This window comes from Austrofundulus limnaeus, unplaced genomic scaffold (assembly GCF_001266775.1).
Source record: "Austrofundulus limnaeus strain Quisiro unplaced genomic scaffold, Austrofundulus_limnaeus-1.0 Scaffold41, whole genome shotgun sequence".
In the NCBI taxonomy this organism is placed as follows: domain Eukaryota; kingdom Metazoa; phylum Chordata; class Actinopteri; order Cyprinodontiformes; family Rivulidae; genus Austrofundulus; species Austrofundulus limnaeus.
In genome coordinates, this window is record NW_013952443.1 from 710,782 (window position 1) to 721,546 (window position 10,765).

Below are 10,765 nucleotides of genomic sequence, written 5' to 3' on the forward strand. Positions count from 1 at the left end.
GAGGATTAAGTCAAATTTGGTCAAAATGACCTCATCACATTTTCAGATTCCTGCTTTAAAAGCTACTTTTTTATACCTGGATCATTCTGATATCATAAGCTTATCCAGAGATATGACCTAATTTGTCTTGTTGGTTAAAATAATACATTAATATTTGGACTAAATCCTATTTTTATGTAAATTTATAGAGTATTTTTTTAATGTAAATATAAAGAGGAAACCTCAAATAGTATTTGTATATTAAGATTTCCCAGTTGGAAAGAAACAAAATCATTGCTAACTCACAGGGAAAAATTCTAAATTTTAAGGCGTTTTTCCTCAAAATCAGGTCTTTTGTTGCTACTGCTCAGAAAAATGCTTGAAGAATTTTTTTTTAGGATTATATTTCATACAGTTCATTCAAACGATACATTGATAAGGCATTCATTATATTTTGACAAAACGCAATTTTTTGCACACATTTAAATCAAAATACTGTATCTGCTCATTTCTCTACTTTCCACTTCTGGACTTAATCCTCATTTCGATGTGATGGGTCACATATTATTAACACTAAATATTACATTGTGACACAGATCCAGTTGGAATTGCTGTTAATAGAAGAGTTGTTTTGTCAGCTGGGAGCTGTGGCCCTGTGATGATGATTTAATGACATCAACACTGAAGCGTGATCACACACCTGATAATAAGACGGCAGGCCTGGATCCTGCAGTACCGCCTCCACCAGCTTTATGAGGAGATCCTGGACCTCTCCTTGGCTGTCGCCCAGGCCGAGCAGACCTTCCTGCAGGGTAGCGAGGCTGGGGATGTCCTTGGGTACGTCGAGACCGACCACCTTTCCGTAACCGTGCAGGAACTCCACCACGGCCAGGCAGTGTGCAAACGCCGCTCCAGACAGAACCAGCCCGGGAATGTGGGACAGCTCAGGCAGAGGCTGGAGGAGGGAAACGTTCACAGGAACTTAACACCAGTTTAACACCAAAGATAACAACGTGCTTTAACTGACAGCTCACCTTGTGATCAGTGAGACACATGTCCTCTGTGGGCTTCTTCAGCTCCTCTGTGATCAGCTGCTGCCTCTTCCGCTCCTCCAGACGCCTCTGGGCCAGAGCTCTGCGCTCGGCTGCTCTTTTGGCTGCCAGAGCGGCCTGAGCTGCCGCCTCGGCCTCGGCCTGGGCTTTGGCCAGGGCCTTGGCTTTGCTGCGAGCGCTCGTCGCCCTGTTGCTCTGGGGCGCCTTCTCTGCGGACGCCTGCTGGACGGGAGAGGCGGCCTCGCTTTTCACAGACCTCCTGCGGCCAGGCTTTTTTACCTCCTCCACGCACTCCCCGTCCGTGGCCTGCGGGGCTGCGGGGTCTGCTGGTTCAGCCTTCACCTCCAGGGGTTTGACATCCTGCTCGAGCTAAAAACCCCCGGAGAAACGAGAAAACTCGCACGTAAAAAAGACATGAAGCCGAGGACATCGATGTCTATTATTTAGTATTGACTGTTAACCTTGGCTCTCTTTTTCTCCTCTTTCATCTTCTTAACCTTTAAATCCTCCCGTCTCTTCATTCTTGCCTGAAACAAAAAACAAAACAAAATGATGATTCAATCTGAAACGTGTAACAATTCAACACTGAAACCAGTCTGGATGATATACCTTTCTTTTCATTTTCTTTTTGATCTTTGCCAGTTTCTCCTTTTCCTCCTCTGTAAGTGTTTCTGTAAGAGCAGGAAGCCAAACACGAATCAGCTGAAAGTCAAACAACAGAGCTCAACCCAAACGTTCACTCACCCTTGGTCTGGAGACGTTTGAGCAGCTTGGCATCAACTTTACTGAGGAGGTCGACCATCTTGATTTTAGGAGGTCTGCCGGGGCGGCGAGCCTGGCCCCTCTTCAGGCCCCGAACCCGTTGAGGTTTTTCTTTATCTGGGTTTGGAGGTCGCCCACGCCGACCAGTGATGGCCATGATCATAGAGGGAATCTCCTCGTTAGCCAGAAGAACCCACTGTGCGCCCTGCAAGACAGAATATGTTACTGTCGCCTGAAGAGTGGGTTAATGGGTTTTAATCAGAATCCTTTACAGAGAAAAGACATTTATTTCAGACCTCAGATGATTCTCTTTCTTCGTAGAAGTCTCCGACGGGCATGCGTGGACTGAAGCTGAAGTGTTCTCTGGTGACCACGCCGTCCGAGTGTTTCTTCAGGTACTGAGAGAAGAAAGAGTCGGGGTTTGACGCGATCATCCATGACATGGACCACAAATTATAAACTTATAAAGCATGTCAGGGTACGTGAAAAAAACCAGGGGAATTCACCTTGATAACTTCCGGAAACTGCTTCATCCTCCTGCCACAAGGAGTGTAATACCAGGTCTCTCCCTTCATGCGGTTCTCAGTTTTCTTCACACGAATCTCCCTCTTCCAACTACAAGCAAGGCAGTTTGTTGTTACATCTCTGGCTAATAGAAATGTCCCAAATAAGATGTTATAAGACATGAGTCAAACTCACGGCTCGCAGGCCAAATATGGACCGCCACAGCTTTTTTGTGGCCCGCCAAAGCTTCTAAAATGTATTAATGTCTTAAAATAGGTATATGCTGCTTTAAACCCCGCATTGACCATAAACTACATCTCCCATAATGCACGTAATGCATTTGTGGGTAAAAAATGACAGCATTTCCATAACTGGCTGAAGGTGCACAAGGTTCGAAAGCAGACGACAGCCAGCTAAATTTGCTGTGTAAAATGACCATTTTGTAGCATTTTTGCTGGCTACTTTGCCCACTTGTACTGGGAAGTTGGAATTACCCACTTACAAGTCGTAAATTTGAACTGGACTGACCCCTGCAGTGGGAATTCTGTGTTGGACAGTGGGAGAGTTCAGAATTTAAGACAGCAGCTACTCACCACAACTCAATAGTGAGTAAAACTCTCTTGTTTTTACTTTTAATAGTATTTTTGTATTATTTATTTCACATTTTGTTCTCTCACTTGTAGTACTTTTCAGTGTTTATAAGAAGATATGTTAAAACATTGTTTCTATGCAGGAAATACCAGGTAGAGTTCAGTTATTGTTTATTAGCTCAGCTGTAGCAATGAGACGAGGAATGCAACGTTTAGTGTTTAGTTTGAGTTAAACACAAAACATCAAAGTTAATTACAACTGGTCCTTTGGGGGCCACCATAATGTGGCCCTCAGTAAAAATGAGTTTGACACCCCTGTTGTAAGATGATACAAGGTGAGATGATCTTATGAAGTGTTGCACATGTTTGAGCATTATCCTTGATTAAAATAAAACGCACAGATGGACGGATGACCAATGGTTTTAAATGTTCAAAGACCTGCTCGGAGCATCTCTTCATTGTGCTGGAATTTTCAACTAGAACTGCTGTTTATAGTCTTTTCTCTGAATGAGGAGTTCAACAATCTTCAAATTCGACATTTGTATGTATTTTACAGACTAGATCAAAGTAAACAAGTTCAATCTGTAGTTAAAACCACAGAAATCAAACTGGGAATCTGCAACAGCCTTTGAAAACAATGACTGACAGAATCAGGGAGAAGAACAGTTACCCGTGCTGCAGAGGGAACTGGACCTGCTCTTCTGTTGCAACTCTTCTTCTGTTTGATTCTCCTGTTTAAGATGAACACAAACAGGCTCAGAAACAAACCCTGACGCAGGGAAATAATACTAATAAGATTAACGAGGAAAGCAGGAATGTGAACCTGCTTCATTACCTGCAGTGGAGCTGTCGTCATCATTTTCATCAACATTAGAAGCAGTCGTTTCTGCAGTCCCTGCGTTTCCCTCTTGCTCTTGTTTTTTGACCCTTCTTCTCTTCTTGGGTTTCTCGGCGGCCGTGCTGATGGCTGAGGCTTTGGCCAGAACGGCTTCGATTGCAGCCGTTATCGGGTCGACCTCCTGCGCGGGAGAACCAGCCTCCCCCGACACGCCGGCTGCTTCGCCGACCTGGAGATCTTTCTTTCTTTTTCTGCCCCTCGCTCTTTTCTCTTTGACCTCTCCCACTTCGTCTGCCTTCACCTTCTCTGCTTTTGGGGTTCGAACTCGGGACCTCCGCTGGACCCCCTCTGGAGCTAAAGTGAAAATATTAAAAGGAAGTTTTAAATCAAAATAATTACTTAAAGAGTAAAAAAACTGAAGTGAAATGGGACTTTTACAAACCTGTTGTTTTAATCAGTATAACCTTTGAAACTCGAGGTCGGCGTGGTTTCCCTGGGGTCGCAGTATTCTCAGAAACGTCTTGGTGTGGGTGTGCAGTGGGGCTGTCTGCTGGGGTACTGAAGGCTACAAATGTCTCCTCTTTAATTTTGTAAAAGGGGGTTGCCGAATCATTAGTGGTGGTCTTAATAATAATGCGTTTAATTGAGTCTGGGGTATCGTAACCACTTTGCTCCCACTTCGGTGTAGGACCTGGCAGAGAAGAAGAATTCAAAATAACAGAGCAATGACTTCAAAAACTATTTAAATTTTTTAAAATAACAAAATAAAACTTAAAACAAACACTTGAAACACTATTTCCAATACTCAATCTAAAAGACTTGATGAATGTACCTTGAGGAGCTGGCTGAGGGGACACAAAGGGATGGGACACACCACCTGAGTGGACAGGAGGGTCCTCAGACTGTGAGATGTTTAAGGAGGACTCCAGCATGGAGCTTCCTGTGAGGTGGCTGCTGTTCCCCGTCCGTTCCGACTCAAGTGCCTCCCCTTCCCTGGTCGAGTCCAGCGTAGCGTCTCTGGAGTCTCCGACAGAAAAGCTGCTGTACGTGCTGTCGAACTGAGATGTGTCCAACTGAGTGGAGTCACCTAAAAACGAGCCATCGCCACCTGAAGGACAGGTCTTCTCCAAGACAGAGCTGGTGTTGAGTTGAGAGGGGGTGTCGCACGTCGAACTGTCTTGGTAATAAAAGGCGGCATGAGGGGAGTCGTCAAATCTTTGTTCGTTGCTCAGATGTGGCGGCTTTGTGTTTTTAGGCTGAGGGAGTTTTACGAGTGAGGCGGAACCTGCAGCCGAGTCCTCGTCTGGCTTCTCAGAAACTGTTTGTGTGTTCTTTAGATCGGGTTTATCTGGAGTTTGTGAGGATTCTCCTGGGCGATCAGGGAGGGCTTTGTATGAGCAGACGTCTGCCTTTTTAACTTCGGTCTCTTCCACTTGTAACGGTCTCATTATGCCTGAATCAAGTGGAGGAACGTGATCCTCTGGTTTTGCCTCTCTTTTATCCTCCGCCGTTTTCCTGTCCTCGTCGAGACCGTGACGCTCCAACTTAGGAGGGGACCACATCTGTGCAGGCGGAGCGGTGATCAGGGTGCGCTGCGTGGCGTCGGAGCTTTGGACAGCTCTAAAGGACCTGACTACATCCGGAGGCACGGACACCAAGGCAGGAGGGTTGGACGCAGGCACGGTCCTGGAGGCTTGAGTGGTTAAAGGAGGTAGGGTGGACAGAGGTCGGACTGTAGGGCTGTCCGGGGTCGCACGGGGAGGTGAGGTTACCAACCCTGGTGGTGGTGCAGGAGCAGCAGAAAGACCTGCGCTAAAACGTGGAGGAGTGGATATCTGACACCAGGACGCTGGCGCAGGTTCAGAAACATTACTACGAACTGAAGGAGTTTGTGAGGCAAACGTTGATAAACAAGAGCCAGGTAACATTGAAGATCCAGATTTGAACATCTGATGGGGAGCCACTCGAGGAGACGTGAGGGTTGCACTCACTGAGGAAGTTGCGGGTATTAATCGTGGGGGAGCGGGTTTTTCATGCGACCCTCCAGATGAGTCGATAAAGAAAGGTACTTTGGGCCCATGGAGCATGTGCTTCTCTGGAGATGTTATAGGTGCGGCGTAAGAAGAGATGGAAACTAAGGCAGGAGGAGAAAGAGTTGTAGAGGGGCCCGAGGCTGCAGGGGGCAGTGCTGACTTTATCTGACGAACCAACGCCTCAAGTGAAGATGAAACCGAGGGACCCGAAGAACTTGCTGCGAGCCTAGACCTGCGCTCGGTCGAAGCGAGAGATGCTGTAAGCTTTGGAGGAGCTACAGGCGGGGAAGAAGAGGCTTCCTCTGGAAGGCGCTCTGGAGTTTCAAGAGATAATTCGGGTGCCAAAGAGGCGGGAGGTCTGAGTGCTTGTACTGCCCGAGGAGGTGAGGAACGTCTGGAGGAAGCAACTGCAGATGGAGCGAACGACGTTCTGGGAGGTCCTGACAGCTGCGGAGGCACGGGCTCAACATCACAGGATGAAACTACAGGTGGAGGTGTGGGAGATCCGGACAAAGCAGAGACCCCTGGTGGAGTTGAGGCTTTTGTTAAAGATGCTGAGGTCCCTACTTTTGACGCAGAGAGTGGCAATGACACACACGGTGGGTGTGAGATAACAACAGAATCTCTGACAGGGGAGGTCATTTCTGGATGTTGAGCTGCTGGCTGATCCGAGCGATGATGATGATGATGATGATGACGATCACTTTGAGGACTCATGTGGACAGAGGCAGGTTTGGGTTGATAACTGTCTGTTTTTGGAGACCTCTGGGCAACAGGTGCTCTTTCATTGCCGTTGTAACTTGTGTCAGCCTCTTTGATGGATTCCCTCGAATGTCCTGAGAGAGAAAAAGTCACAAAGTCAAAACTATATAAGCAACTCTGAAAATAAAGGTAATACAACAGTTACACGTAGTTACTCTATTCCATATTTGAGTTTGTGGAAAGTGGAACTGTAATGCTTTAGTCTAAATTCCTCCTTATTGTAACTCCACAAACCCCTCTTTCACCCCCCTTTCCAAGGTGTGTCTCAGATCAACTCATTTTGAGGCTGTCTCTTTAAATCCAAATAAGGTGCTTTATACCCCAGCACCCTCCAGCTTCCAGACCGGTTCATTCTAGTTTGATAGAGGGGTTTATGACTATCTTGCGGTGCAGAATTGTTTTATTTACAAAATATTTAAAAGATGTCAACAAGGGAAGACTTGTCCATCCAGCCTTACATGTTGGAGCCACAGTCTGACCCAGAGTGAGAGGAGAATGAAGACAACAAAATTGTAGCTGGTATGTCCAAACCTTATTTGGTAGTTCTGTTGCAAATAATTTTAAGTAATAATTCATAAAACATCATAAAAAATAGATTAAATTGAACATATTGAAAAAATATGACCCAAACAGAATTAAAAAGATATGAAGGCAAAGACTAAATTCGAACTCTCTGCACTCCTAGAGGTTCCAAATAGACAACAAAATGTATTTAACAGCTAAAAAAATTGGATTTTACAAAATATGTCCCCTTTAAGACCACACTGTTTATATCAGTATTTGTAAAATTGATTGAGTTGTAGCCATCTTTGTGTTTTTGAAGGTCAGCTGTCTGTTGCGGACATCTTGAATCGTCTTACCTCCAAAAGGTAATTAGATGCAGATGTAACTCCCATCGATATTTTCTGCAAGTTTAATTAAAATGTATTCAGTGGTTCAAAAGATATTTTGCTAACAGACAGGCACACTAACCCACACATACACAAAAAACATTACCGTCAGCCTCAGCTTTTCGGCAGTGTTGGTAAATATTCAGTTGACATTGGTTGCCTCTAGTGAAGCGCTTGGATAGTTTATTTTCAGACAAACGGCGACACCTGGTGGTCAAAGTCTGTAACACTCGGGACTTGCTAAATAATTTATATTCAAGTGAAAGTGCAATTTAAATAGTTTTCTATTATTATCTTTTACAACACCTGAAAAACCGTTGAGTACAAAATACACTATAAAGCTGTTGTGCAACATTAGAAAAGCAAAATTTCAGCAAGATCATCAAACGGCAGCGGCTGCATCAAATACGACAAAGGAGAAATAAAAACATGACTAGAATGACTCATGTTCTGGCTTTAAAAGGAGGAAACGGAATGTAGAATAGCACTGACTGACTTATCAGTAAGTTATAGGATCAGCAAAGAAACAATATTAAATGAAGAACTAACTATTTTATGGTACAACTGTAATAACATGAAAATGAGAGGAAAACAAGTGTTACCGTGCACTGGAGAAGACATCCCCACACTGGTGGCATGGGGGCTCCGTTCCCTGGTGTGACCTTTGGGTGACCCACTATCCTGCACTGATGGTGATTTAATTGGTGTTGGCGACATCCCCGCGGGCAGAGGACTGCTGGTGCTCCCTCTGCCGATGCTGTGGTGCTGCGGGCTACCGCGCGGAGGACTCAGATTCTGGGCGGTTGGGGGCATCATGGGAGCCTGTCCTTGAGGCTGAGGCTGCTGTGTTGACGGCTGCAGTGGAGATGGCACGATTGGGCGATGGGGCTGATGCTGGTAGGGCATCCCGTTCGACATCAGGCCGTAATGCTGCGGTTGCTGGTGCTGCTGGTGCGAATGACGGTGGGAGTGGAGGTGCTGTTGCAGGGACGGCTGCTGGTGCGGCTGCGACGGCGCCATGCCCGGGTGCGCCGGACTCTGGTAGCTGCCGTACACGCCGTGGGAGTCGTAACTCACCTGCTGAGAGCCGGGGCTGCTCCTGTTCCAGTACTGGCTCCCGGTCAGAGCGACGTTAGCTGAGGCTGTAGCGGGGGGCTGGCGGGAGCTTTCGACGGCCCCGTTCAGCTGATACTGTCCCTGACCCTGGAAGTGGTGCTGTGATGGAGGCTGCGCCGTCCCAGGCGTGGGCTGCTTCTGGTGCATCCCGTGGCCCGGGGACGTGCTCACGCCTGGACCGTACTGAGGGTGGTAGTAGTAGTCGTAGCCCACGCTGCTCTGGTGGCGGCTGCCCATGTGTGGGTACGGAGCAGACGGCGGCGGGTGGGGACCAGGCGCGCTCGACCCAAGTACAGTAGTGACGCCATTCACATTCATTTCGCCGTTCATATCTGTAAGATTCAAGGACAGAACTCGTTTTTTAAAAAGGCTGAAGTGGGTTACAGTAACAGTTTGTGGGAGTGGAAAACTGAGTGGTAGCCTCTCTAAGCACTGACATTTATCTTAGATAAGATAAATTTTACTTTTCTGGCATTATGAACAACTAAAACACACTTTAGGTGACTTTTGTAGCAACTACAAAGGAAAAACATCCTAAACAAACTAGTTATTGAGGAAAACTTAACAAGGCATCAAGAATTTACAGCTCTGAGTAAAACGCCTTGCCTACAGCAATCTTATTGCATTGTTTTACAAAAGATATCATATACACATTGTAAAGTACCATAAGTTATTATATTCATCTTTATTATAAAGGCTGCAGCTGCAAATCTATCTTCAATCAATACATCCAAATGTTTAAATTACTCACTCTTCCCCTGTTGAGGAAAACTCATGGAGGACCCATTGGTATAAAGAGAATCCCCTGAGGAGAGTTTCAGTCCTGAGTTTGGTGAGGAGTGGGTGCCATAGTTGAAATGATTATTTGAGTCCATCTACATGTACACAGAAAAAAAAGAAAGAAACGAAACTAATAACTCTGCTTGTAAGATGGTAATCGCCCAACAAGATGGTGCAACAGCCGAGAAAACGAACAATAAATATGCTCAACCGAGTGATTCACACACACATTAATTCGTTTACATCACAAATACAGACGGGGTGCCATTTCCAGCAAAACCGTGTGTTTTTTTGGGTGATGCGGCATGTAAACAACACCATTTCGCTCCAACAACAACCGTCAAAATGTCGCAGCCAGCAGCGGCAGATGCCAGGCCCCAGCGAGTGTAATGGACAAGAGGGATATCACGGTAGGAGCTCATCATTACGGCTGATAAAGCGCTGCTAACCGGAGCACGGCGTCCACAGTTTAATGTCGCCATACATGCAGGCAAAAGCGACACAAACGGGCATTACAAAGCGCCAATAACAGGGGGTGGTAAATTAATGATGGAAAGATGGGGGTAACAATAAAAACACACCATAAGACATGAGAAGTATGTCGGATACTCCAGGATACTTCATTTCCTAATTTAACAAGGCCGTCGCAACGGCAGGCGCCGCGTTAGCCTAGAGGCGCTAGCAGTGCCCCCAAATGAACCAAGCATCAGTTTAAAGCGCTGCCAGACGGCTGTGCTAACAATTTAATGCACCAGTGCGAGATACGAGCTCACTATATTAAATGTTCCCCTCACTCGTTGACGTGAAACATCGATCGGTAAACGTTACAGTTGTGGGTCCAAGGTTATTTAGCCGGAACATCACAAAAGAACCTCGCTAACAGAGACGGCGAGAAGCTAACTAATAGCATCCTTATCGTTTATCCGGAGTAAGTAGGTTGCGATGCTAGCCATATAGCCAGGTAGCAGGTACCGTAACCACGCTGGTTCTGACCCATGTTGCCCATCCGAGTGGCGAGAACCAAGTGAATGAAAGCGACAAGAAGCCGGTTTGTCACTTACGACCAAAACACAAACATACTAATGATTTAGAAACGAGGACGCGCTCCCTTTTGCTCGCGAGCTAACACTTAGCTAGCAGCCAGATGAAGTTGCGATGTTTATGCTGCAGTTTCTGCAGAGCATCATCCTCCCTCACCGCCAGCCATCCAAAGTTTTTACCGATATTTCACCCAAAGCTGTCCAACCTTTTAAAAAGTCCTCGGGGTTCCGAAGGCGCGGGCCGACTTTAAACCTTCGTCTGTTTAGCGGATATGCGGGCGAAGATGACACAGCGATAAATAATAAACAACTATTTCCCCTAACCTTTGGGTTTTAAATTAGCAAACATGGCTGGTGAGGTCCGGTGCAGCCATGATCACAGAACAGAGCGAGCTGGAGATGCGTCAACACGGAAACAT

The 10,765-nt window shown here is 46.2% G+C and overlaps 1 protein-coding gene across 2 annotated transcripts in view; it reads right to left on the reverse strand.

Moving 5' to 3' along the window:
* Positions 1-10,765, reverse strand: part of baz2a (bromodomain adjacent to zinc finger domain, 2A) — a 25,505-nt gene extending 14,740 nt beyond the window's left edge. The window contains exons 1-14 of one of the 2 annotated variants that reach the window (XM_014007273.1): positions 10,671-10,765; positions 9,278-9,401; positions 8,013-8,858; positions 4,558-6,594; positions 4,168-4,416; positions 3,723-4,079; positions 3,558-3,618; positions 2,300-2,408; positions 2,090-2,191; positions 1,776-1,998; positions 1,641-1,702; positions 1,493-1,558; positions 1,014-1,400; positions 680-934 (exon numbers count right to left, since the gene is read on the reverse strand). In XM_014007273.1, the coding sequence (XP_013862727.1) occupies positions 680-934; positions 1,014-1,400; positions 1,493-1,558; positions 1,641-1,702; positions 1,776-1,998; positions 2,090-2,191; positions 2,300-2,408; positions 3,558-3,618; positions 3,723-4,079; positions 4,168-4,416; positions 4,558-6,594; positions 8,013-8,858; positions 9,278-9,401 (4,878 nt within the window). In that variant the 5' untranslated portion in view covers positions 10,671-10,765. Of the gene's footprint in view, positions 1-679; positions 935-1,013; positions 1,401-1,492; positions 1,559-1,640; positions 1,703-1,775; positions 1,999-2,089; positions 2,192-2,299; positions 2,409-3,557; positions 3,619-3,722; positions 4,080-4,167; positions 4,417-4,557; positions 6,595-8,012; positions 8,859-9,277; positions 9,402-10,552 lie in introns of both variants that reach the window. The other variant, XM_014007272.1, reaches the window with a different exon arrangement.